Genomic DNA, 27,430 nt, shown 5'->3' with positions numbered 1-27,430 from the left:
AGCCGAGAGTATTGTCAGTGGTAAATTCTTTGTAGATCGGAGGAGTCATTAAGTACAAATAGACTCAGAGGAATTCTTCTCACATGTGTTCGGTACATCAGAGCGATTATTTGAACATCAATTTCAATTGAGACTAACGGTCAGAATGTGACGCAAATTTTTCACTTATGCAAAGTGTCCAACTCGTGCACCCCGATGTTACTCAAGGCTCATTGGCCAACGACAATGAAGTTGTGCTATTAGAATGTCATCCTTAGGTAAACAGAATAGACCTTTTCATAATAGTCGTCACACAGGACGCACCCAAATTCACATAAACGATCGTGTGTCTAAGAGCGTAACAGACAAGTGGAGCGAGCCAAGTATGCCTAATTGCGTTCTCTCGTTATACGTTGGTATATATATACATATATGTATATACACATCTTACATCGCCCAGTTTGGAGTTACTCCTTTCGTTTCCAACATCCCAGTAGTGAAGAAGAAACTATAATGAGAGGTGCGTTGTTCGAATTTGGTGGTGCCTGATGGAATGCAATTCGGTACGCATGGGCAAAGTTAATATCGCCTTGTGATTAAATAAAATACGAATTTATGTTTTGCATATTCATTCTCAGATGAAAATGTTGTGGATTGGATTACTGACAACTTTTCAACTCTGGGGATCAATCGTCGCGCAACAACAGACAGAGAATATTCGCACAACAGAACATCCGTACACAACAGACTTGTACTCGGTATTTTTAACAGCGCTGAAGGATTTGAGGGCATGCAAGAGTTTGACGCTCTGCGAACTCGTGGAAAGGTTCAGAATCCCTTTGCAAGATTTCTCCAAGTTTTCAAGCAGTACCTCAGAAAGGCGAAAAGGAACTTACTACGACGAAGTAAAGCCAAGAAGCTACTACAACACTTACGGAGCTCCAGCTGCACCAGCTCACACATATGTACCAGCGTTTCTGTGAGTTCAATATCCTGTTTCTCAAAGTAGATAGAATCGTGGACAACGTTGATAGATCATTTACTTGTGATTATTGCAGAGGATTCGACCCCATAAGCATCCTGGCTTCACTGGCGTTTTTGGCATTCTTGATACAATCCTTTGTTTCATTATTCGATCGATCAAGATCCATCATTCCTACGATTGTTAGCAGTCGGCAGTCACTGGAGGCTAGCATCCAGGACATTGCAGAGCGAGTGTTTCACGCTATGGACCGTTATGTGAGCTTTCATGACTTTTCAAATGTTTTCAGTATATTTTTTCTAGGTATAATAAAGCAGTTCAGCCAAACTCATTTTACAGCGTCAAGAATATTCAATTATGTCTTACACGCGAAAATTGAGTTTGACAAACTGTTAAGAAATTGTCTTTATCGTTTACTTTATTAATTAATTTAATTCGATTATGAGACTTATTCTCATTTTTTGCAGGAGTTGTTCAATGAAAAAACGTCTGAAGAAAAGCCGAGTGAAAATACGGTGTGAAAATTGATTAATCAAATTCTTGATTATCGGTAATGCATAATACAATAAATAATTCCGATTTGTATATTTAATATCAACACAATCAGTTTAGGTTGAAAAATTTGAAGCACATCACCTATGTAAAGCAATTTTTAATAAGACCGCTGATGGAATAATATTTAATCCTGAATGGATAAATAACCATAGCGATTGTAGAATTTGTTGAATCAGGTGTAAAAAGTTACCTCTGAGTAATTCGTAATTTCAGAATTTTTTTTCATAATTGTTGCACGATAAAGGAGGGTCAAGAATTTTCCAGAAATCATTATTATAAATAGGTACTTTACTTTTTAAAAAATCTCATTTTCTTAGGATGTTACAAAAATAATATCAAGTCAAGTGCGTAAATTAAAGAGATATGAGTTAATTTTTTTTTTCACAATACAACATCTACATTAATAAATTCTTTACATTATACATATACATATATAAAGCTACTATCAAATATTTATAATTATTGTGGTCAATAAAGTTTAATGTATTATTAATATAATGTAATACCGGTATTTATTAATTTAGAAATTTTTACATATCTTCATCACCACCCATAAAATTTTGGACCCAAATGACATGGAAAGACATACGTATTATGGGGAAAACATGAAAGCTAATTTTTAGTCACCGCGCTACTTTTTTTTAACGAAATCACCGAGTTGAATTTAATTATTAAGCTATGAAAATATTACATTATATGGTAGTTATAATTCTCACGCTCTTGTACGTTCATGTAATTATTCATGTACCTCATGATAATCGTAATATTTGCATATGCAGCTCATTGATTGGAATTAGCAAGAATATTGGTTGCAACTCGATACCTGGTATCATGTAATTGCAGTAGAAAGAATAATGTTATTCTAACCAAGTTTAGAAATAGCAATTACACAGTGTTTGCAAACAACGTCTTTACTGACTCTGAATCATATAATTTTTTTTTCACTTGGGTAAAATGCATAACGAAGAAACGTTTGTACTAGCTCGTAGGATCACCAGGGGACCCGTGAAGATGGCAGGGCTGAGTTAAATCTAAAAGAATTACTTTCGTGAATGTAGTTAAAAAAAACTTTAATTAGTGCTATGATAAAATTTGAGTCAAGCTCTGTGCTGTGATTATTATAAAATATGTTTTTCATTCCCACTTTGGAGGCACTGCATCAAAATGATTTTGAAAAAACAAACAGATACCTCGGCTAATAATTTTCCTATCGAGGTTTTCCAGGTACATACATACATACATAAGAACATTTTAAAAATGCTTACCAAAAATACTGATCTAAAATATAACTTACTTCTGCTTTGCACTAGGTCTGTTGTAAGGATGCGAGCTGGACAACAAGCCTCTTTTGTCTTTTACACGCATCGTCTTTGTATGGACCAAATTAGGCTGATCGCTGAACGGTTCGTTTACGACGGTTTGCAAATTCTTCATCCGCTCAGCTTTCATTTTGTTCAAAATAGCAATACTCTTAGCGCTCATAACGCTTTTGGGGACAGTCTTGTTCTCCTTGCCAGTGGCACTGTTATTTTCTCGCAAAGGTTTCTGAGTCTTTTGCGGCGTTAGTTTCTTTGCCAGTTTACTCGCCGTCGGTTTGCTAGTCACGTGATTTTTATCCATTAAAACACGTTTCTTAGCTTTATTTTCGATCAAATTAAACGTATTGTTCAACTTCTCCGTATCAATTCCCTTCTCATCAGTTATTTCATCTTCGCCGCAATCCTCGCTTTCTAATTCTGTCAAACTCGCCTCCTTTGCATCGACCGTCATTGTCGCGTTATTTAACTTTGCCAGATCTTCCTCAGTGGGAAGAGTATCAAACGTTGTATTTATTATGCTATTATTCGCATTTTCGTCATCCTCTAGTAACACCATTGGTGAAGGTGGTGATTCGTGTTGCAGAGGATTGTCAAGCTGCTCAATACTGAGAGAGCAAAAATTGTGAAACTGTTTTTCTTCCATCGTTAATTCCTCATCCGACCACTTGATGCTCTTAACTCCTTCAGATGTTTTAATAAGCTGTTTGAATTCTTCTCTCATTGGCTCAGTTATCGTTCCATACCCGTGCATCAGGTTGAAAAATCTGACCAAAGTTTTACCCACCAGCTGAACGATGTTGCCTGTAGAATGTATTTCGGACTCTTGGAGATTAGAAAGTTTCTTCGAATGTTCTAGTTGTTGTTCGACTATGGACTGATTAATGTCTTTCTTGCAAATTAATATTTTGTCAGCCAATTTATTCGATAGGCCGTTTGATTCTATTTCGAGATTCAAATTATGAAGTTCAGTTTCAATTTCTCTTAGCTCATTCCATGCAGCGTCCATTTGAATTTTTATACTCTCTCTCTGCCTCTTGAAGAAGCACATTGATTTGTTGACACGTGTTTTACCACTGGTGTTAACGTCGTCAGGAACCACAGCATCAACGTCAAAACTTAAGGCACGTAGTCTAGAGTTTGCCTTCTTTTTATATTCTATTCGGCAGCATAATATTTTGTCCGTACTTTCAAGTGAAAGGATCTTAGCATTCAAGACTCTCTTTTTCGCATGCAACTGCGATATCCTTGTATGCCATTCGGATAAATCTTCTTCTTCTCTAACCAAAGGCGCAGCTGAGCTGCTTCCAACCTCCAACAACTTCCGCTTAAGGCTCTCAATTTCCTTCTTTTGTTCCTCCACCATCTTGATATAGCCTGTGATATGTATTTGGCAAGAGACAACATTCTTCTTCATGTTTGTCTTTATCTTCTTTGCTCTATTGGCATATCGCAAAGTATTGTAAGTGTCTTCATAACTGAAATTTGAGGGACTGACATTGGCTATCATGACAGTGTGGCAATTTCCACCCAGTGAATCCTTCAGTAATCTTGTGAGCTTCGAGTCCCTGTATGGAATGTGGCTCAGACCGTCAGCCAAATTATTAATGCAGTTGCCAAGTGCCAGCAAAGATTTGTTGATGTTAGCCCCCTCTTTGAATCTGGCTCCCTTGCATCCCGTCGCAGATGCCCGTTCAGAGCCGGCTAAATCGATCATCGATAATTTTACATGCCTCGCTTGACCATCCAGCTTATTTTTCATCTTGACATAAACCTGGAAAACTGCGTGGCTTCGGCTGCTCTCCGCATTAGCGTCAGTCGGATGCTGAGTCCGATTTTTATTCCCCTTTGCCAGAAGGGCCAGTAGTTCATCGGCACTTTTTATAGTTATAATTGTCAGTCCGGCTACCATGATGCCACGACTTCCATCTTCCCTGATGTGCAGAGGTCCAGATTTAACGAGTAAGTCCTGAACATTTTCGTTGTACACTTCAAGATAACTCACCCCCAGGTTGAACTCCTTTCGTTCACTCTGTTCATTGATTTCAGAAAAAAGTTCAGCCATAGTGAGATAAGTTATTCCAGGATCCCCGTCACCCCCCAACATTGTGTGAGTTTTTCCGGCGCCTGTTGCACCGTACACAAAAACGGAGCAGTTGTAGCCATCGAGGAGAGTGGTTATAACATTCTTGGTGCTGCCTTGAAAGACGTCCAGGTTTGTGGCCGTCGAGTCGAACACCCTGTCAAAAATAAATTCCATCTCCTTGTTCTGCTTTTTGAGCAGGTCGCGACCCTTCTGGGCAACGCCTTGATAGTAGAAAGGATTTTCCTCGGCTTTCGGGTCGAATATAAGCATCTTGTCATCTATTGTCTTGACGATGATTCTCTGATTACCTTGCAATTCCCGCTCATTCTCTGGACGTACGCGAACGATCACTCGCACATTTGCTGCCCGGGAACCTCCCACATCGCTTTTTACGGAGTTTCCCGCGACGCCGTTTGTCGTACATTTTTGCGACGAATTGCCCACCATGGGCCTCTTGCGAGCATGTACCTTCAATTTGTTCGGCGAAAACGCTTTCGCGAGATCTTTGCGATTGAAAACCATCGTTCAGTTATTGTGCCGCCGATGTAAACGCTACCCCTGAAACTTGTATATATCTAATTAACCACCCGCTTTGATTTGATTTATATCTCATTTCACCAGTGTAAAATACCTTATTTACGCGTCCTGGTTTCGCTCCAGTACTCCTATGCGGTGTTGATGGTATATATTCACTTTTAGTAAAATTCACACTCTTTGTTGGGGGTAAGATTAGAGCCAAACAAACAACGGTAAGCATCGCTGGCCGTTAAACAGCTATCAAATTTGAATCTGTGAGGCGGATCACGGGTCTGGTAGCGCGCTATATAGCATACTGGATTATAAATATTGCCGAAATTGTCGCGGTTAGAGTTCTGTAGGTGGCGTCACACGAACATCGGTTAGTTTCGCTAAAAAGCCACGCTCAACGCCACAAGGAAGCGACATTGAAAAGAGCCCGCCAAGTTCAAATTCGTTTCCAGATTCTTAGTACCCACGAGTTATGGCAACAGTTAAATGAACGGTGTAGTGTTGGACGGGGTTCATCCCATACGAATAATTATTATATTTCTCAATCACTGTAGTACTCAACGCTGTAGTCGTTGTACATTTTTCTCGTTCCAACTTGAAATCCGCATTTGCGAAATATGAGTTGAGAATCACTGATTACACGGTTGAAGTTAGCAACAAATATTTGCGCGAACACAATCCAACCCCGTGCTCGTCCGAGGATCGGAGCAAGAGACGAGGTCAGTCGCTGAAATTGTTAACTATTTTAAGACTCGAAGATTTTCTATTTGTTAACTCACAGGGTGAGAATGCCCTAGAGAAACAGTGTTGAATCTGCCAATAGTAGCCTAAATTAGCGTGAATTTAATTCATCAGCCAGCCAAGTGTGGCAAATTCACGAATCTTCTAACCTTCTTCCAGTGTGCCTAATTTGAAAAAAATGTGCTGGAAAAGTGGCGGTACCGTAAACAGTTTTTATATCTTTTGAAACAAAAGTTTCCCCTGTAGAAGATACGAAATCATTATCTGTAAGGTCTGTAGGATGGTACTCCGTAGTTGTGCCCCCCGGCTTGTTTTAAATTGCACCAACGTCGGTACCAGGCACATCAAATATCCAGTCGATAAAGCTCAACAGCGATTCTACGCCACCCTACCTCGTCTCACTCCTCAAGAGGTATGAACCTTATTTAAAATTATTTTAGAGCATGCAGTTACTATCAAACGCATCAATCTTAACAGATGAACGAACAATTATCACTCATCTAATTGAACATTGATTGAGCTCATGCTTACCACATAGCACTTGTTTTCGTTACTCCTTGATTCCATATAATCTAATATAGGTTGGTACATTTTTCCCATGGTTAGTCAATAAACAACTGATTCACTTTAACTGGAAGATAAAATGAATGTTACTTGTTTAAATTGTAGGTGACGTCTATATTACAAGCCAATGAGTATGCCAAAGATTTTGATGGTCCAAATTCAATTAAATGCTACGACTCAAATCAACTGGCATCTAATAATCCTATAGAGGACACCAGATCCGAGGCACAATGTCTTTTAACAAAAGGTAAAAAATACATGAATTCACAATGCTTGAAATTTTTATTGTAATTTGTTCCACGTGCACAGTATTATATTGTAATAATAGTTTGGAAACGTCGATGTGGGTGGTGTATCAGATAGCTTAATTATTGCAAGCATGTTTGAAGAATTGCATGAAATTTGTCGACTCAATAATTCGTTGATTAAATCTCAGGTCTTGTGTGCGGGAAAGCTATTTTAGACAGACAGAATAGCAATAGGAATATTTACAGAATTGTACATTTTGTTGTGTCTTCTGAAAAAAAATAAAAATAAGAATCAAACGAACAATGAATGAATTTCTTTTATTAGGTACGTTGTTGGGAGTATTTGATGGTCACGGAGGTGGTGCCTGTGCTCAGGTTATTTCGAAACGACTGTTCCACTACATTTCTGCATGCTTACTTCCCACTGAAATATTAAAAAAGTATCTCAACTCGATTGAGAGTGACGATAGGAGGTTGGAACTGATAGAAAGTTTCAATGATAAAGTAGAGCTTGTTGCCGATATCCGAGAACTCTATCAAGCAAGTTTTTTTTCATTCGTCAAAGAGCTGGTCGAACATGGATCTACAAAAGAATTTCACATGGAAACAGCTCTTGAAAATGCCTTTCTTAGATTGGATAACGATCTTTCCTGCGAAGCCTTGATGAAACTAAGTAGAAAAGATGCCGCAAGGACTCTCGCCGTTGCAATGTCTGGTGCTGTGGCTGTGATAGCCCACATAGACGGACCTCACTTGCATGTTGCTGGTCTTGGAGATTGCCAAGCTGTGCTTGGCGTACTTTCAGGTGCTACATATGTATAACATGTTCAACATTAAAAATTCATTTGTTACATCTAACTTGACTATAAGCTGTGCGAAAAAACCATTATAGAATACCATTCCATCAATGCACTGACAAAGTGATGACAGAATTTAGAGGATATTTTATTGAATATTGAATTTTCTTTCTCATTCTCAGAAAATGATGCATGGTCAGCGAAGATGATGACGGTGGAACATAACAGTGATAACCGTACAGAAGTAGAAAGGATTTTATCTGAGCATCCGAACAACGAACGGTCTACTGTAATAAAGATGGAGCGTCTCCTTGGTCAACTCGCACCTTTGCGTGCTATGGGAGACTTTAGATATAAATGGAGTAAGGAGATATTGAAGGATGTAGTAGTGCCGTATTTTGGTGAAAGTGCTATCCCTCCGAATTATCATACTCCTCCGTATCTAACTGCTAAACCAGAAGTACACTATCATAGATTGACCCCAAGAGATAAATTTCTGATAATTGGTAGCGATGGATTGTGGGAGTTGATATCACCTTTGGAAGCAGTCAGACTTGTCGGTGAGCACATGAGCGGAAAAGTAACTCTGAGTCCGCTGAAACTCCCGAGAAAAAACATGAAGCTAGCAGAAATTAATGAGATGCTACTACAGCGTAAAGATGGCCTGAAAAAAAAACCACTAGACAGTAATGCAGCTACGCATTTATTGCGGAATGCGCTCGGAGGTACGGAGTATGGTATAGACCATGGAAAATTGTCCCAATTATTGACATTGCCTGGTGAAGTAGTTAGAGTATTTCGTGATGACATTACTATCACTGTCGCGTACTTTGACTCTGAATTCTTAAGGCACTGTCCTCCGTGATTATTATATAAGCTTGAAGTCATTGTAAGCAACTTCTTCAGCTTTGAATGCTGAAATGCAGATGTAATTACCCAGTGCTGAAGGAGATAATCTCTCTTGACCCTATTTGAATCAAACCGTTTCACCAAAACCAGTATCTTTATATACTTTTATTTCTGCTGAATCAATCGCTGGCGATTTTACGCATCTCTACTTACTGCCATAGATTATTTTAGCGTATTATACGTATATTTATGTAATTCACATTAGCAGCATCGACAGAAGTATTCATCAGCTGACCTTTTTAAACTTGCAACGAAAATGCTTATAACTATGTGCAAAAGGCGCTATAGCAGTTAAAGTTTAACAAGTATAACCGACTTGAGAGTGTATAAGAAGTTTTTGAATACCTGCCAGATAATGAAGCTTAGATACGTATTTATTGCGAGATGCAGTTGGGCGGTACCAAACTCAATATAAGTAATGAAAAATCGATGTTTATTGAGCTTGCCGAGGAAGGGAGTGTGAATTTTTTGTGATGTCATTAGAATTGCTGTTGCACAACTTGGTTTCGAATCCTTTAAAAGTATACGATCCTTTTCGGCTAAATCCGGACTTCTCATTTTGTGATATTTTTACAATTCAGGCGTTTATTGAAATGCAACTGTGAACTGTCTAATTCAAATACATTATAATAACTTGTTATTTATTTAGTTAACAATAAAAACACAATTTACATAGTACAAGTACTAATTATACTTATTATTAACACATTGATATACATCACGTATGGATGAAAACCTGTTCGGATGTTTTATTTTGCAATTTTGTGAGTACCTCGAGCCTATTTTATTTCTTATTCATTGCCGGTGAGTACACAGTAATGTACACCTTCCGTATATATCTTAAAAGATCATCTCGATATTAATTGCATTAACGTAAAAAATTGTAAGGAAGTAGAAAAATATTATTTAATAATCAATGATCATAACTTTGTAAGAAATACATCTAGGGATTCTTAGCTACGTGGAAACCGAGGGTGAAAAAAGCAATTGACTGATTAGCAATGCCAAGAGTAAATTTCATGTAAGTGCAGCTACTCTGTTCGTAAAATTGCAGATTATTTTGCTGCGACCGTAGACATGACTTATTATTCATTTATTTTTATTTATTTCTGTCAAACGTAATTATAATATTTTCGCAGATAGATAATGTTGTATATTTAATATTTATACATTATAATTACATGTAAAATTACGCCCAAGGACTGGTGCCATTCATGCTTATCGTTGGTAATTTATATAATTTTAATTCAATTGTATATCATCGACAGCAAAAGAAATATGTCGAGTATCTTACAAGGACTTGAAAGAAAATCTGGTGAAGCTATTTTTCATTTTCTTGCTTTTTTTTCATACAAACGCTAAATCTGTGTTTCATCCTAATTCGGAATAAGGCAAGCGTGTATAACTTTGTGTATGTCTTAATTGTGGGTGAAATTCTTTTGTAACTGGATTGTAGATTGCTTCAGCCTTCTTGGCCGAAATCTTCCTTAAACTTCTCCAGCTTTGCCATATCATCCTCATTAACTGTCGGACGTGTGGTAGCCAGTGACTTCATCATGTCTTTCTAAATTGATAAAAATAAAAGTGGTTAGAATCATCATTAAAAAATCTCACTGAATAGAAAGACAAAAAATACACCCACAATTCTGTGCATCATGTTTTTGTTTACAGAAATATGAAAAAATTAGCAAATAAATTTATAGGTATCGGCTAACTCATCCTTACCATAGTGACTGGAGGTTCGAAGAGTTTATCTCCCTCAACTTCCATCCAGGTCATTTCGATGGCACCAGGTGAGCCCGGAGAGCAAGGGGTGAGAAGGTCATCGACAATTATTGTTGGATCTTTCGGAGAAGGTCCGCGCACTTTTTTGAAATGGGTGGCCGTTTGAACTTGCCTCACAGGCTGCATAAGTGCGTCACGAACAATAATGCTTATGTCAGCTCCCGAGTAGCCATCAGTTGCGGCTGCTAATTTCTTAAAATCATCCTCGGACAGGACGTGAGCGGTATTACCAAGGTGAAGTTTGAACATAACCATACGAGCATGCTCTTCTGGAAGGGGAATATAAATTCGCTTCTCAAAACGTCTTCTGATTGCAGAGTCCAATACCCAGGGTATATTGGTTGCACCGAGAACAAGAATTCCCTCGTTGTCAGTCCCAACACCTAGAAGAAAAACAAACGGTGCATTACATTCAAACCCTGAATGAAACTGGGAAAACTGAGCTCTTTGAATTTTATCTTCACACCTTGCATTTGAACTAGAAATTCGGTTTTTATTCTGCGAGCAGATTCAGATTCGTTGTCTGATCGTGAGGAGCAGAGAGAATCTACCTCATCAATAAATATTATACTAGGCTTGCGTTGGCGTGCCAATTCGAATAGATTCTTCACTAGCTTCTCAGATTCTCCGAGCCACTTACTGACCAGGTCTGATGAAGATACAGACAAGAAAGTGGAGTTGTTTGCTTCAGTTGCTACTGCTTTTGCTAGATACGATTTACCAGTACCAGGAGGCTGGAATAAATATAAACATATATAGTGGGAATACATAATAAATGATACAAAAATATACATATAACATAAATTGAAGGGTTTTGGGTCTGAAACTTACGCCAAAGAGCAGAATGCCTTTCCATGGGATACGTTTCCCAGTAAACAGATGAGGGAAACGAATGGGCAAGATAACAGCCTCTTTTAGAGCTTCCTTAGCAAGGTCCAACCCTGCGACATCACTCCACTTTACTTGTGGTTTCTCAATTACTATTGCCCCTTCCAATTTGCTTTGTAATTTCTTTTTTTCTGGATCGCTGTCACTGTCGCTATCCCCACTGTCACCCTTTTTATCATCACTTTTAGAATTACTCTCTCCATCTTTGACCGGTTTCTTTTTTCCCTTCTTTAGATATTCCTTCAGCTTCTCAGCTCGGTCCAGGTATTGTAAACACTTTGTCCTAATGCTTTCCTTGGCTCGTTCTCCCTGAGCCTCATCTGAAAACAAGTTTGATTGATGAAATGAAGCGAAGTTGAATGAAGTGAACATTGAATAAAGTGTTTGCATTTTGAAAACAAAGTCAACAAATATGTATTTGAGAAAACTTATTCATGCCACAGAAGTGAATTGGAAGGAGAATCGAGAGTCTGAGGCATGTAAATACTGATGATGTGTACATTTGATTGAATGAAGAAAGTATTCAACGCCGTGTTCATAGTGCTTCAGAGCCTCTTCATAGTTTTTGTTCCGATCTTCCTCGGTGGCCTTGGTAACCAGGTCTATGGCTTTCTGTATTTATACGGGTAGAAAACGAGAATAATTGGTCAATTGAAAATATCCAGGCTTAAAATTTGAGGAAACCTTCCCAATAGTTAGTACCTGTAATGTTGTTCCTGCTGCCATTTTATTGTGAAATGGCTCCTCCCTAACCTTAGCTCACCAGAGTGAAGTATGCGGAATTCAAGAAAGTCTTGAACTGATGATATTAATGCTGTTTTATACACGTGCAAAAAAAGCTCAGTTATCCATAAATAAATTATCGAACGCACGTTGCGTAAACTGCCTCGATCGCTCTCGATTGGAGAAGTTTGCGGTTCTGTCAAATTTTTAACCTTCAAAATTTAGGTCTCTGACGTCACTGACGGTGACTCCTACTCTACCATTACCATGACCCTACCACCGCTGCATCGGGCTGATCCAGCGAATGAATTTTTAAAAAAATGTATCCCGTACGCATTGACTCTCCAGGCAAAAAAAACCTTGGGCGATCTCATTTGAACGCAGCTTTGGCGTCCTCTCACGGAGTTCCGGGTGAACTAGTTGTGTAGAGATGTGGAAATGAGCACTGATCTCGTAAGCCCCAAATCATAAACCGACACTAGCGCTGCAATACCCGAAGTTAAACTAACGGGTCGCCCGGGTGATGGTCTATCAGAAACAGATTTAGTCACATGGTCTTGTCACTTTAACCAATGACATACGCAATAAGCCACGTGATTCGTTAGTTCCACTAAGGCTATTGAGGCGCTGATATCGATTTCGTCTGCTTCTGGTCGAATCAAAAAGGCCTAGGTCGCTAGTCACTAGTCAGCCATCCAGTTAGTACAGAGATCAGTGGAAACGCGGCTAGAGTGTGTTGAGAACGTGGTCTTTTAACCGAAGTAAACGCATGTGCAAAGGCATCGTGCGAAGCACGGAGTTCGAAGGGAACAACTTCGGTTCGTCGATGGATCCTACGCCGTGTTTATCAGCGTTTATTGTTTTTATTTGCAGAGATTAGTGGTGGAATAATAATTGTGGGGAATAAATTTGCGAGATTATAACCTAACCGAGGTGTACGATACGAGAAATGCGTGCCGTGGGTAGTTGATAGAAAATTAATTACAACCCCGAACAAGTTGGGACGTCTCGCGCGAGGCGAGACACTGAATAAACCCGTACCGCTGAAGGAAGGCAGAGAAGTGGAAATCAGTCGACCATGTATGAACCTATTTGATTTTTTCCACACTTCTTTCACCGCCGTTTTGCATCTAGCCATTTTATCGAGTGGTAAATCGCTCCCTGCTTCCCAGGGTGTGGCAAACCGGCCCTTTGTTACATTTTCTCTTAAAGGCTATCTTCAAAATGGCAAGTTCTACTTGTGCTCTTTTTCAAGGTTAGGGTTTACCTCAATTGTCGTTCGAATTATCATCCATGTATTTCATCCGTGTGATTTTTATCACACACCTCAATTCACCTCTCTTACCATTTTCACATATTTTCTTTAACCTCCATTAAAATCTAACTCAATGCATTAATACCTCCGACTGATTATTATTATGTATCAATTGCTTTCATTTCATTTCGAACCAATGTCATGACCATACTTGTCGTCGATCACAGGTGTAGCATAAACAAGTTTCTTTTCATAACTGTGGCTCAAATTAGGAGCAATATTGCAAATTGGAAGCTTTTCATTTTTAATAGCAGTGATTTGGAGCTCTTAACTTTCATTTAATATTTACTCTATCTCAAAGAATTCTCTAGCGGCAGTGGCTGTGCAAAATTAGCTCGATATGTTATTTTAGTATGAAACATCTTTTTACCGTCCAAACATTACACAGCAAAAGATTAATATGACGACTGTTTGACCTAGAGAATCTCACTCCAATATAATGCTTTCAATTTTCTGGGCCTGTGATAACGCCAGAACTCAGTGATGTCTACCCCTTCGTCGTCGTCCAAGGCGTTAGGAGGAGAAAAACCAGGAGGTACAAGCCCTAGTCCCGTTGAAGGTGTTGAAGGTGTTCCAGGACCAAGTACACTAGATCCTCTGCAATCCGCACTTGTGCACGATGGGGAGTCTGAGGATTATGGAGAAGAAGGCGAGGAAGAAGAAGAGGATAGTATGGATGAAGAAAGCGAGGTAGATAAGAGAAAAGCATTGTAAATACAAAAGTATGTTGTCGTTACTCTGCTTATTTAAAACTTTCTTTTCATCAATGTTCAGACAAGTGATGGGGGCATGTATTGCGATGCCGAATGTGGAGAAGAGAATGATGCCAACGACTGCCATTCGTTATCGTTGCAATCATCGCCGACATTACCACCGAGACCTCTTAGTCCCATACTTCACACATGTGTTCCACTAGACGCAGTACAGCCTCAGAGGAAACGTAAAAGCGAAGCTGAGTCTACACTGCCCTGTAAAAAGCTTAACCCAGAGGAAAAGACTTATATTATGTGAGTAGTTTGAACTTGTTACATTTTTTGTTTTTTTGAAATTCAATATGGTACATACAATTGTTTAACAATGCCAATTTGCTTGCAACAGGGAGATATAATTGTGTTAAATCATTGTAAACTATTTTTAATTTTAACTAATTTTGTAGGGTTGTGAAACGGGTTGACGACAAAGGGAAGCATGTGAGAAGCATCATTCCGACCCGAGACAATCCCCCACCTGAAATGAGCAGTTGGTTATTACAGTTTCAGGTAAGTGGTGAAGACTGTGGAGTTTATGTTATTAATGACAATTGACCTTTGAGTAAAATAAATTGTTACAGAGATGGTCAAATGCAGAAAGGATGTTGGCTATTGATGAGCTAATAGAAAGATGCGAACCAACCCAAGTTCGGCATATGATGCAAGTCATCGAACCACAATTTCAGAGGGACTTTATTTCGTTACTCCCTAAAGAGTTGGCATTGTCAGTCTTAGCCTTCTTAGAACCAAGAGATTTATTGCGAGCCGCGCAAACATGCAGAAATTGGCGCTTTCTTGCAGATGACAATCTATTGTGGAAAGAAAAATGCCGAGCAACCGGGATAGAAGACCTTAAAGACCTACCTACGCCAAAACGTAAAAATAGTCGAAATTCAAATAGTTGCTCCTCGCCATGGAAGCAGGCGTATATGAGGCAGCATAACATAAAAATGAATTGGAGAACTAAACCGATTCGTACACCCAAAGTCTTAAAGGGTCACGACGATCATGTCATTACCTGTCTCCAGTTTTCTGGTAATCGAATTGTCAGTGGCTCAGACGACAATACCCTCAAAGTTTGGTCTGCTGTTACAGGAAAGGTAATTCAAATGTTTTAAACTCTATTTCCCGTACTTTGTAACAATTTTAAATTATTCTTTGTCAAGTACCTACTTTATAAAATACTGTATTCGGTAAAATTCATATGATTATTTTGTTAGACCCAAGTATTCTGGACGATTTTGTTATAAATTACAAAATTTTATGTTCGATATCGTATCACATCTTATCTAGTCCTATGTTGAATGTTGCGATATTACTTTGTTTAAAAATACTGGGATTTTTTCACATTCATTTCTATTGCACCATTTTTAAAGCATCTGAATAATGTTCATAGACGTACCCGCTATGAAATAAGAACATTGCTCCATATAAAACACGCAGAAGCAAGCACCCTCGATACAAAAATAAAACCACATCAATTTTATGTCAACAGTGTTTAAGAACACTGGTTGGGCATACGGGTGGTGTCTGGTCCTCACAGATGTCTGGTACTACAGTAATCAGTGGGAGCACAGACCGCACCTTAAAGGTTTGGAACGCAGAGACGGGCCAGTGCATACATACGCTTTACGGTCACACATCGACAGTAAGGTGTATGCACCTCCATGGCAACAAGGTGGTCAGTGGCAGCAGAGACGCTACACTAAGGGTGTGGCAAGTTGATACAGGGGAGTGTCTCCATGTTTTGGTCGGACATCTCGCAGCTGTTAGATGCGTGCAATATGATGGAAAACTCGTGGTCAGTGGGGCTTATGACTATATGGTCAAAGTATGGAATCCTGAACGAGAAGAGTGCCTTCACACACTGCAAGGACATACCAATCGCGTTTATTCCCTTCAAGTAAGAGCTTTTGGAAGAAATCATTGCAGTTTAACTTTATGTAATAGGTGTAATATTTAGTATTGTTATCCGAAACAATTTAAAATGTTCTTAGCAAATAGCTGCTGCGGTATAATTACATCATTTAATAGTAATTGCTATTTCCTCTTGTCTCGTTTAGTTTGACGGTATCCATGTGGTGAGTGGATCATTGGACACGAGCATTAGGGTATGGGAAGTTGAGACGGGAGCGTGTAGGCACACCCTGATGGGTCATCAGTCTCTTACTTCGGGCATGGAGCTCCGTAACAATATTCTTGTATCTGGTAATGCCGATTCTACAGTCAAAGTTTGGGATATTGTTAGTGGGCATTGTCTGCAAACTCTTTCCGGGCCAAACAAACATCAATCCGCAGTTACCTGTCTGCAGTTTAACAGTCACTTTGTGATTACATCCTCTGATGACGGGACTGTCAAACTGTGGGATGTTAAGACTGGTGGGTCTCATCTCTTTGCTCAAAGCAATGTTACAATATCAGAGCTACCGTAGTGGAACCGAACTGTAAAATGATATTTGTTTTAAAACGTGATTTTAGGAGACTTCATAAGAAATCTTGTGGCTCTGGAGAGTGGGGGTAGTGGAGGTGTAGTTTGGAGAATTCGAGCAAGCGATACGAAGCTGGTGTGTGCCGTGGGCAGTCGTAATGGTACCGAGGAAACCAAACTGCTGGTTCTTGACTTTGACGTAGAGGCCAAATAGTCTTCCCGTCTTTGGGCAAGACGACGCCTCTATGTGACTTCTGTACATACTATAATTAGGTAGCATAACCAATCTACTGTACAATGTTCATGTATTACATGGTGTGATTGTGATAAGACTGCATGAAATTATTGTGAAGGGAGTTCTAAAATGAGCGTTAGGTTCTTCACAATGAATATTTGTTGATTGTGGGTCGTACGTACTGCAAAGTACAAATATAAAATTCAAATCTTACGGCAAATTGCGGAATATTAGGAGCTATCGAAGTTATTACGCAATTGTTGGACAATTCAGGATAAATCTTATCAACGGATTCATACTGTTCTGAAAGAATTCAATTATTGGCATGTACATATTATGTCCTAAGAGGAAGCAAGATCTTAAAGGTTTACCGCGCTAATCAGCTGAGTTCATAGAACAATTTACAGAATTACCCCACGCTGAGAAATCGCTATAATCAAAATTTCCATTCACACAGAGCTGAGCTGTGCCCCATTTATTTGAATTGAAATAAAGTTGATTTCGTTTCTTCTCACAACTCAATGTGAAACTTGTGCAACTCATCAAAACTTTAACGTAAAACCTAGTTTTTTTTGTTTTTTTTATCGAATCATCGAAGAAATATCGTAAGGAATTAAAATTAGCGACTTTGTATGTACAAAGTTTGGCATTTTTCTCTAGATTGACTTCTTCGCTTTTATCATATATATGATGGAACAAAACCACTTACTCGTTCGATAGTAATAAATGGGACACAGTGCACTTGACAAGTCCGCAAAAACTGCCCTGAGATGTAGTATGTCACGTTAACATACGTTAAGTTGAACTAAAGTACAACGAAAATAATGGCCAGAAATATTAAAAAACAGTACGAAAACATTCTAAAAAAAAAATTAAAGATCTTTGCTATTCGCCGATTCACTTTTTCTTCACCGGGCAACCGCAGCAGTGCAAAAATTTCTTAGAATATATCAGTTTCAAATATACGAGACCTACCTGATGTTATCTGGGTATTTAGAATGCTATGCCGGGTTGAAAAGTCATATTTTATCGCACAAAATATATGTATATATATTTATGAAATATATATATATATTTTGTTCCCACGTATCATCCTCAGATAGGAATAGGTCGAGAATTGGTGCATATATACATATATACATATATATATATATATCAAAATTGAATCAATAACGCATATCTTCTGGACCTTGTGATCTTCAATGATAAGATTATAGCATGAGTACAACAAAATGCATGTTTTGTGTGCTAGAATTTGACTTGGAATTAATAATGTGGACACTCAGAAAGCAAACATTTTTCAATCTATGCCAGTAAAGCAATAATTGTTGATTGATTTTTTTTTTTCCTCCTTTGTCTTTATAAATTCTGTTGAATTATTTTGAACGAAAGTGGAAACGAGTGAATGATTAGGGCATTATTATTTTCGAAAGAATTATAGATTTCGTTAATTTTATCAATTACTATTTATTGCTGTTAAATTAATTCGCATCGGGATCTAGGTATTGAATACGGCGATTGTTAATTTGAAAGAGAATATTCCTCTTGTGAATATCGCCTGGAAGAATAAAAAGAATTTTTTTTAATCTTGTAGAAATTTATTGTTTCATTTGTATTTACATTTGGAAAATGCCGTGCTAGAAATAATATTAGTATTTTACAATCAACGATGATCTCTTCAATGGATCAAATTGCACAGCAATACCTACGACTAACATACTATTTATCAAAGAAGATTTAAAAAAACCGTCGGGTTCTACAGGCATTTAGAATCTACCTTCTAGCCATCCCTAGATTATTATATTAAATCTTGTCACGTATCTTATGCGCATAAAATTGACTGATTAGTAATTCCTTGGCTGCTAAAAGTTCATAATTACCGTATTGAGTGAGACATGTTCATAACACGAATCGAACACGGCGTACACTCCAGCCTATACTTTATATTTAAGATGGATCCCAGCTAATTCAAAGTTACTTAAAAAGAAAATAGAAAATAAAATTCGGATTCAACGGAATCTATGAAGGATCTGTAATGCTTTTGTTGAACATGTGATCATCCGTTACGGAAGATTACGTGCTTTACACACTATCACAATTTGAATAAATTTCGTTGCTATTGCCCTGGCACAACAGAAAGCGAGGCGAGCATAAAGTCAATAATAACTAACATAATCAAAGAATTACACTTCTCGTCATGGACGTTTCTATTGTTAATATTATTATTACTGAGACTTGCACGCAATTTTAATTCAATTCTGTTTTTGAATAATGAGATCCTAATGTATGTGCCTAAATTAATGAGAAGCATTAGGTGTTGAAAAAAAAAAAATTCGGTAAATTTTCTATCTACAATGAATGAGTACATGTATATCGTATATTTTCATTGAAATGAGAAAGAATCTGCGGGTAAAAAATTATTGATAGGTGGCGAATATTGTTGTGTAGTGGAATGTAGATTTGATTTGCATATAACTTGCTAAAAGAAAAATTACCAATTTTTTAGGGTTGAATTTCGTATTTCACAAAAATGTGTTAGTATTATATGACTGAGGTGTAAATCTATAATGGGCGTTGGAAGAATTCATTATCAATATTGGATTTCTTTTCTTACAGTAATATCGTTTTCATAATTCTCTAAAGGGCGTACAGCTAGGATGAAATTGAATTATCCATATTATGTACAAGATAAAAAATTGAAACATCATTCAATTACCGAGTAATACATAATAGAAAAATAACGATTAATCAGTGGGACAGTACGTGAGTTTTACGACCATAAACAATTTCGGCACGATTAACAGTGAACATTTATTCAAGAAGGAAACAAATTTGAGCTCGCCATATATTAATATTCTGGTGAGATGTCTTATAATGTATAATTGCTGCATAAGCTGCAAGCATTTACCACAATTCGTGCCTATTTCTCATTAATATAATGCAAAAAAAATTATATGGCGATGTATTGGGGGAATTAACTTGAGGATAAGATCTGCGGAGGGGCAATTAAAAGCAAATGTCATTAAAATTTAGGATTGTAATTAACGTAATTCGTGGATTTACCTAAGATAAGAGGTACTATATTATATATTAGCATTTGTTCGAGAATTTCTTCTAGTATTGAGCAACTACTGTGAACCGAACAAATATTAACGATCATAATAATAACAATTCTCAGTCATCATTCTCTACAATACTTTACAAATGTTTAAACTATATGTATATGTTTGTGTTTTAAAAACGGTTATTCAAATCGTATCATGGCTATGAGTTCGGCAGCTTTTTACTCAAGCTTAATAATTATTTGATAATTGTTTTTTTGTGCTAAAATTGTAATTATGTATCTCTTAAATGATAAATCCATGTACGAACTAGTTAATTGTAAAAAAAAAAAAAAAAAAAAAACAGGAGGAACGGAAACGAAATTAAATCCAGATAATATTTTGGAAATGCAGTAAACGGGTCAACTTTTATGTAGCGACCTTCGATTTGAACATCTATTTTATGTATAACAAAAGTCTGTTTCAGTCATGATACAATGAGAAGAGTTGTGTTTTACTTTATTATTATTTTATTTTTTAATTTTTTGTGAATTTTTCAAACTTGTGCAATACGCGTGCAAAAGTGAAGATTTTCACGCGAATCAATTATTGTTCATCGAGAAAGAAATCGTTACTATGAATGGAATGCGATTTTTTTTTTTTTTTTTGCGATGCTAAAGTCAATTATCGTTGAGCTACGTTGTAAACGGCGCTGTCTAACTTATAATTGAAAGGAACTGAATGTGTGATCCCTAAAAACGCATCTTTACTTGTTGTACCATGATCTTTCTCCAAGGATCATGTTTTATTTGTATATTGCTCAATAGTTTATATTATAAGAATGTGTTATCTGTTGTATCATTTTTTATAAGAAATAGAAAATGTTGCTGCATTTTATATGCGTTATATGTACACATATTTATTTCATCCTGTGTTTTCAAATTTTTCAAGATATTATTCCTTTGTACAATATGTATATTAAATTAAATTAAATTGTCTCTTCTATTAACTAACTTATAGAAAAAAAGCCCACAATTACCGGTGAAATTAAAACATCAATTCTCACTCTATTGTGAAAATGTCTAAAATATTATTTCAATAATTTAAGATAATAATTAAAGAAAAAACAAAAAAAAAAAACGAGATTCGTGTCATCTTACAATCAAGTTTCTACAATAATCATGAAAGTACATTCCTCGCAATAGATGTGCAACACGTTATTTTTCTCTCTCAGATCTTCGATGTTTACGGAATAAGAACTCCCGCATCTGCAGGGATACGACATTGCATTATTTTCTCCAGTAGTTTCCAATTCTTCTGGTTTCAACTTGGCATAAACAAGCTCACAATCAGCTTCTAGTTCTGCTTGCTTAAATTCAACGTCGTACTGCCTCCTTAAGCAGGGATCTCTCAGGATCTTCCACGCTTCGTCGATCTTGCGAAATTTATTTGCATCGCTGCTCCCTGTAGCAGAAATCTTGTCAGGATGATAGCGTAGGACTAGCTCGTGGTATGCCTGTTTTAAATCTTCATACGTAGAATCTCTATCACAACCGAGGATCTCATAGTAATTTGTAAAAGATTCTTCGCTCATTTTTACCAGTTATATTCGATTGAAGATCTTTTGCCTCAATTACTCATGTCGCTTTATAAGAAATCTTGTAAAAATGGTAGTTGAGGAAAATTCATCGCGAATTTTCTTGAATCACATCGATGCTGGTGTAATATAGAAATTATTTCAAATTTTGGAAAGAATTTTGTATTGAACATAACATAACCTAGCTTTAATGACAGTGTGGTTACAATCACCATGCTGCGTGATCAACGCACGTGGGACGCGGGAAATTTGAATATTATTTTTGTAGGATCGATTTCTACAGGCCCTAAAATCGAAAAGTTATATTTCCATAAAATTGATTTCGAGAATTTGTTTTCTTTTCATTTCAAAATAACATTACGATGCGATTGTTCTTCGCATTGTTGAGTAACATCTAGAAGAATAAAACAAATTTTATGGATCACGTTGAGTGATTTTCAATTTGAAAAAGTATTGGTACTCGCATATTTTATAACATTAGCGACGATTTTATTGGCTAAAAAGTAACATAATTAATACTACATCCTAAATATTAAAAATCATCGTAGTTTATAAATATATATTATATCGGATGTATATTGCAAAATTCGAAAATTCATTGTAATAAGCCATCCTTGTAGAAAATAGTTCCAGTTCAGTTTAGTATATCTGAAACAAAAAGTAACATAACACATAAGTATGTATAATGTAAGCGATCGCGTTTCAGAGTACACATGCCAGAGTAATTAAAAATTGATATCACTCAGCTCCCCCACTTTCATAACTGCAGAGCTTAAGAAATGAAGATTTTATACATTATTATCGGTACCAGTGAATGAAAATACCTTAGTAACCAAACCAGCAGCTATAGTAGAACCACCCACACGCAGCATAATTCTGCCAAGTTGCTTAACGTCTCTGTATAATTCCATGCAAATAGGTCTCTGAGTTTCTATTTCAACGATAGCGCTAGAATTTTTGGGCAGACATCGAGGTTTTTTTTTTATCACTTCCCCAGAACTTTTGTGGAGCTGAGCAATGAGTTTCTTTAACACCACTGGCTCCACGAGCGATTGGTGATGCATTACTACCGGAAGGCCACGAGTAATCGGCATCGCTACAGCAAATATTACTATGTGCGCTTCGAATCGAGTCGTAACTGGGACCGGGTGCTGGGGATCACACAACAAGTCGCCAACAGCTATAATCTGCTGATCTATCCCTGTCAATGTGAAGACAAGATGGTCGCCGGCAAACCCATTTGTTACAGGCATATCGTCTATCTGTAAGCCTGAAAATAACCGGTCATGATAACTGTCTAACAAAGGTAGTTACAGTTGAGTCACTGATTTGATTATTCAACCCAATTTTAGAAAGATCTCTAACCTCGGACAGAAGCGACTTCGTTGTGAGGTAGTACTAACACCTTATCACTCGTAGCAATCATCCCAGTCTCAACATGTCCCGATACACAAAATCCTGAGCCAGTTCCCTTGTAAATGTCATTCACCGAAAACCTGAAGGGTTGGTCAACAGGTCGTTTTGGACATTTGAACTGATCGATAACTTCGGTCAAGGTGGGTCCGTTGTACCTGACAGACATGACAATCATATATTAATAAGAAATCTTGATACGTACTTCCAAGTATGGTCATTGTAGTGAATTTATTTTGAATATTGAGGACTCACCATTTAATCAGTCCTTCCTCCTTGGATTTGGAGACTAAATTTTCCCCGGACAAACCGCTACATGGTACAAATGGTACAGCGTCTCGAAAACCAGCCTGCTTAAGGAAAACTCTCATCTTTTCAACTATTTCATCGTATCTATCCTTGGACCAGTCAACGGTATCCAATTTGTTTATTACTACTGCCAGCTGAGAGACACCTATAGGATATCAGTTTAAATATGAGTATATATTTTTTTTGGGAATGTAAATAGTTCAACTTAAACTCTATATGAGCCATGAAAATTTATTAAATTTCAATACTTTATCCTCAGATCTGAATGTGATATTTCAAAATATTGGAGTTTTCTAAATAAAACTCAGAATCGGGTATTGATCAAGGGTGTGATATAATAATTACCGAGAGGGCGTAAAAGCAAAGCGTGTTCTCTTGTTTGTCCACCGCTGTCAAAACCAGTTTCAAATTCTCCTCTCGTAGCATCAACAACTAGAAGAGCCACGTCGGCTTGGGTCGCACCCATAATCATGTTTGGAATAAAGTCTTTGTGACCTGGGGCATCCAAAAGTGTAATAGTTTTAGTAGCGGTTTCAAATTTGGAGTGGCCAACGTCCATTGTGACACCACGTTCCCTGAGTGAAATAAGGACACATATAAAATTATAGTACGCGTTGAACGGACGTCTTCCGTGGCAATTAAATAACTTGTTTACCTTTCTTCGCCAGTTTCATCGAGCACCCATGCATATGCAAACGATTGCTTGCCAATCTTCTTGCTTTCAGTTTGAAATTTGTGTAATAATTTTGAAGACACCTGTCCTAGATCGCAAAGCAGTCTACCCAGTAATGTGCTCTTTCCGGCATCAACATGGCCGACGACTACCAAGTGCAACTGCTCCTTTATGTCTCCACGAAGATTCTTGAACAGGCTGATCGCATCCAATTTTTTACTATTTAATTTCGATTTGTTATCTTGTTCTACTGCTGGGGACTGACATCTTGGGGTGTTTGATTTTGATGAAACTGTTTTAATGTCTTTTCTTCGAATATCAGGTGAGGTTTGCCCGGAGAATGGACTTTGAGATCTCGGACTCTCAACTGTTGTGTTAAGGAAATCTCCGTCTGTTCCACTAATGTCGAAGCCTTTGATGACCGACCGTGTCGCTGATGGAATTACTTTTACAGCAGGGGAGGATAGTAGCACAGGTACTGCTGGTTTAGCGGCTAGTTTTTTACCTATCATAAAACTATTTATATACTTACTATTCTTTCACAATTTAGTAAAATAGATTATCCTAATATACTAAAATGTGTAGTAATTTCTTCTGGGAATGTCATGAACAGTTTCAATTTTAGGGTCGAGAACATTGCACATATGCTGCTTACTTAATCCATTTGTCGGGATTTATTATTAATTGGAAAAAAAAGTTAATTGAAACTTATAACAAGTTGTTCGACAACTACTTTATGTACATACGATAAAATACTAGAATGACTACTAAAAGAATTATGATTAAAGATTATTTCAACGCTATTTTTAAACTATCTCCAAATCAGAATTGTTCAAAGTAACAGTAATATGACATGGAGCTCATTTCAATCGAGGCTTGTACAATCAAAAATGTTTGTTTAAAAAGTTGAGCAACACTATTAATAGGGAAAAATTTGTATAAGATCATAAAAGAAATTAAGGTCTCAAAAAATTACATCAGTTAATTAATCCTAGTAAAATTCATCGTCCTGAATAAAATCATCGTGATATCATGAGTCAAGGTGTGGTATTTATAGTTGAGTTTCAATATATGAGTTTAAACAAGAATTCTGCTAAAATCTTTTCCTAAGGTGTACGAGAATTCTGTCATCCGGGGATGGTATTGAAAAATCAAATCGTTTTATAACTTCCACACTTCCTTCATTTTTAATATAAGGTTTTCTAAGTTTCCATCTTTTACACAAAATCTTGCCAAATAATGAAACCATTCTGGTCGTATATGGAAGTTTGATATGCTGCAGGTTACTCAAGCTCAAATTACAATCAAAGAAAACTTTGGAGGGACCAGCTTCTATTGCATCCGGAGTATGAGTATTCAGATAAATGTCAAGCCTAGAAATACCGTGACTCAAATCATCAGTCGATTTCGAATGTGATTCATCATTTAATGGCTTAACGTGAGGAAATATCTCACTTAATGCAGAGCTTAAGTCAATCACCCAGTTATCCGGAGACGGAGTTCTCGTGCATTCAAAGCTAGCCTGTACAGGTACATGGGTGTCAATTTTAGAATCAGTTTCAGAACTTATACAACTAGAAGCGTCGTCAGGATCAATAATCTGTCTAGGAAACGAATATTCGGAAGGTTGTTTAAATGAAATTGTTGGGGGTGTTCCTGAAGAATTACTAATCGTCCTCAGTTTTGGGATTACAAAGCCAGTATTCGGTGAGCCAATTACTGGACTACTAATTCCACCTGAACTACTGGACTTTCGCAAATGATGGGCAGTCAAATCAGCCAATGAGCCAAACGTTTGAATATTTGTGTCGCTTGGCGAGGCTGTTGTTTCAATGTGATCAACAATTTGTTTAGAGAATGAAAAACCTGCTTTCGGCTCGAAATCATTTTCTATCAGTCTAGTGCTGTCTACAGATACTTCATCATCTAGAGATTGATCTAGTGAGGAGCAGTTGTTCATTTTTTTTTTAAATTGCAATTTGGGAATTACTGGGCCCGATGGGAAAGAAGCTACTAAACTACTAAGAGTCCCAAATGTAGAAGCTTGGCGATCTTACCTTACCAATGAAGTAATACCGCACATGAAAAAAAAGGTAAGAAGTCAACGTCATATAGTTGTCAATATTTTGCGCTATAATATTCTATTTGTAAAAAAAAATTCCATCACTAACGGCACAAACAAAAAAATAAAAAGCAACATATTATCAGGATAAAAATACTCTCAAATATCGGTGCAAAATTAATGTGGACTTTTTTTTTGTGAAGCAAATATTACTTAATAGGAATTAATTATTAAAATGTACCTTGAAGAAGATCCTCATTATTTTGATTGATGGCTGGCTTTTCTGTAAGAAAAAAATGAATATATACAAAATTACTTTCTATCTCTTAATAGTGAAAAATTGAAATATAATTTCACGCTGGCGCTGGCATACCAGATGCATTGTTTGACGACGTAGTAGCAAGTATAGCATCAAGTGCAGCTTCTGAGTTAAGGTTATGCTTGAGAATATTTTCCGTGAGTGTGGACTCAGGGATAGAGTCACCGACAACATTTTTTATAGCTTCGATGCAGGACTCTAGTTTTGTTGCATCAAGAACTGAGAGTTCCGGCCTTTTATAGCTCGAGGGCAATGGGGTCTCCTCTTGAGTTTCATCTTCCTCCACTATGTCATCTTCCGTAATGTATGAAGAAATGTTATGCTGCTTGTTTCGGTCAAATAAGAATTGTTCCGCTAAAATTGAAACTTTGTCAGTACATTTTGGAAAGTAAAGTTAAGAGAAATAAATTAATTCCACATGTAGTCAGGTGATCAGATGGTATTTACCACTTGGAGAAACGCAATAATCATCTTCAACGGAATGCCCATAAACATCATCATATCCATCATACTCTGTAATGTGATATATTGAAATACTTTTAATAGAACGTATATGGGATTCTTCGGAATTACGATAATTCCTCAAGCCAACAGTTCCCTTGTTACAAAACCTAAAGTTCCATTCATATCTGAGTGACTTTAAATTGAAAGTGATTATTTGAATATCGTTTTCATAATTTTATCAGCGCGAGAAAATGTGTGACAATTTCTAAACAAAAATACGTGTGTATATTTTGAAAGACGCAAAAAGAGCTGAGAAAGATAACCTAGAAAATATGTACCATCAGAGTAATTCATAGAACGGACGTTTCTGTGTCGAGACATTTTACAGAGTTCAAGTAATCATTGTACGTAAATGATATAACTAGAAAAACAGGCGCAAGCACCGCATATATTATCCCAGTATTTGCTATTTATAATGCCATACGGATGCTAAACCACCAATTCACACGAATTTCATTCCTATCAACACTCACTCTCACTTGACTTCGGACATTTTGTCCTTTCAATTGTTGCAAATTATTGTCCAGCTTCACTGTCAGTGCCACCAAAGAATATGGGCAACAGTCCCGCTCTCGTCGCAAGGCGGGTAAATCGGGAACCACGGTGAAACATCTACGTTATCGCTCATAGTTCATGACAAGAGAAGGTTTTGTGATGTGTTTTGGAACACGGCGGTAACCCCAC

General features: G+C 37.2%; 7 protein-coding genes across 11 annotated transcripts; 3 read left to right on the top strand and 4 right to left on the bottom strand.

The window, feature by feature from the left end:
- The first annotated feature begins 58 nt into the window (after positions 1-58).
- LOC124175065 lies at positions 59-1,638 on the top strand. 2 transcript variants are annotated; one of them, XM_046554922.1, is made up of 4 exons: positions 59-499; positions 618-958; positions 1,038-1,218; positions 1,429-1,638. In XM_046554922.1, exons 2-4 carry the CDS (start codon positions 618-620, stop codon positions 1,480-1,482), a joined length of 576 nt encoding a protein of 191 aa, XP_046410878.1. In that variant the 5' UTR covers positions 59-499; the 3' UTR covers positions 1,483-1,638. The 2 variants fall into 2 exon arrangements, with proteins under 2 accessions (XP_046410878.1, XP_046410877.1); XM_046554921.1 differs by having other exon boundaries at positions 59-542.
- A 148-nt stretch (positions 1,639-1,786) lies between these two features.
- Positions 1,787-5,744, bottom strand: LOC124175064 (kinesin-like protein KIF18A). 2 transcript variants are annotated; one of them, XM_046554919.1, is made up of 3 exons: positions 5,550-5,744; positions 2,811-5,482; positions 1,787-2,547 (listed from the first exon to the last, which is right to left on the bottom strand). In XM_046554919.1, exons 2-3 carry the CDS (start codon positions 5,438-5,440, stop codon positions 2,508-2,510), a joined length of 2,670 nt encoding a protein of 889 aa, XP_046410875.1. In that variant the 5' UTR covers positions 5,441-5,482; positions 5,550-5,744; the 3' UTR covers positions 1,787-2,507. The 2 variants fall into 2 exon arrangements, with proteins under 2 accessions (XP_046410875.1, XP_046410876.1); XM_046554920.1 differs by having other exon boundaries at positions 2,811-5,476.
- Positions 5,745-6,022: 278 nt separating this feature from the next.
- On the top strand, positions 6,023-9,592 carry LOC124174578 (pyruvate dehydrogenase [acetyl-transferring]-phosphatase 1, mitochondrial). 2 transcript variants are annotated; one of them, XM_046553791.1, is made up of 5 exons: positions 6,024-6,165; positions 6,347-6,599; positions 6,857-6,998; positions 7,325-7,804; positions 7,979-9,592. In XM_046553791.1, exons 2-5 carry the CDS (start codon positions 6,468-6,470, stop codon positions 8,659-8,661), a joined length of 1,437 nt encoding a protein of 478 aa, XP_046409747.1. In that variant the 5' UTR covers positions 6,024-6,165; positions 6,347-6,467; the 3' UTR covers positions 8,662-9,592. The 2 variants fall into 2 exon arrangements, with proteins under 2 accessions (XP_046409746.1, XP_046409747.1); XM_046553790.1 differs by having other exon boundaries at positions 6,023-6,599.
- LOC124174580 (vacuolar protein sorting-associated protein 4) lies at positions 9,055-12,450 on the bottom strand. Its single transcript, XM_046553794.1, has 6 exons — positions 12,081-12,450; positions 11,879-11,990; positions 11,322-11,698; positions 10,957-11,224; positions 10,431-10,873; positions 9,055-10,269 (listed from the first exon to the last, which is right to left on the bottom strand). The coding sequence occupies exons 1-6, from the start codon at positions 12,102-12,104 to the stop codon at positions 10,168-10,170; spliced, it is 1,326 nt and encodes a 441-aa protein (XP_046409750.1). The 5' UTR covers positions 12,105-12,450; the 3' UTR covers positions 9,055-10,167.
- A 417-nt stretch (positions 12,451-12,867) lies between these two features.
- Positions 12,868-20,293, top strand: LOC124174577 (F-box/WD repeat-containing protein 7-like). 2 transcript variants are annotated; one of them, XM_046553788.1, is made up of 8 exons: positions 12,868-13,181; positions 13,891-14,106; positions 14,191-14,423; positions 14,573-14,675; positions 14,747-15,265; positions 15,661-16,068; positions 16,229-16,544; positions 16,644-20,293. In XM_046553788.1, the coding sequence occupies exons 2-8, from the start codon at positions 13,900-13,902 to the stop codon at positions 16,805-16,807; spliced, it is 1,950 nt and encodes a 649-aa protein (XP_046409744.1). In that variant the 5' UTR covers positions 12,868-13,181; positions 13,891-13,899; the 3' UTR covers positions 16,808-20,293. The 2 variants fall into 2 exon arrangements, with proteins under 2 accessions (XP_046409744.1, XP_046409745.1); XM_046553789.1 differs by having other exon boundaries at positions 13,837-14,106.
- A 738-nt stretch (positions 20,294-21,031) lies between these two features.
- Positions 21,032-21,463, bottom strand: LOC124176888 (dnaJ homolog subfamily C member 24-like). Its single transcript, XM_046558723.1, has one exon. The coding sequence runs from the start codon at positions 21,461-21,463 to the stop codon at positions 21,032-21,034; it is 432 nt and encodes a 143-aa protein (XP_046414679.1).
- Positions 21,464-21,931: 468 nt separating this feature from the next.
- LOC124174576 (protein HBS1) lies at positions 21,932-27,254 on the bottom strand. Its single transcript, XM_046553787.1, has 10 exons — positions 27,025-27,254; positions 26,690-26,755; positions 26,297-26,608; positions 26,165-26,206; positions 23,844-24,366; positions 23,534-23,763; positions 23,135-23,333; positions 22,832-23,037; positions 22,291-22,736; positions 21,932-22,114 (listed from the first exon to the last, which is right to left on the bottom strand). The coding sequence occupies exons 1-10, from the start codon at positions 27,065-27,067 to the stop codon at positions 22,106-22,108; spliced, it is 2,076 nt and encodes a 691-aa protein (XP_046409743.1). The 5' UTR covers positions 27,068-27,254; the 3' UTR covers positions 21,932-22,105.
- Between the last annotated feature and the right edge of the window lie 176 nt (positions 27,255-27,430).

Source organism: Neodiprion fabricii, chromosome 2 (assembly GCF_021155785.1).
Source record: "Neodiprion fabricii isolate iyNeoFabr1 chromosome 2, iyNeoFabr1.1, whole genome shotgun sequence".
Lineage (NCBI taxonomy): Eukaryota > Metazoa > Arthropoda > Insecta > Hymenoptera > Diprionidae > Neodiprion > Neodiprion fabricii.
Note: the sequence above shows the minus strand (reverse complement) of the source record. Positions and strands in the feature narration are given on the sequence as shown.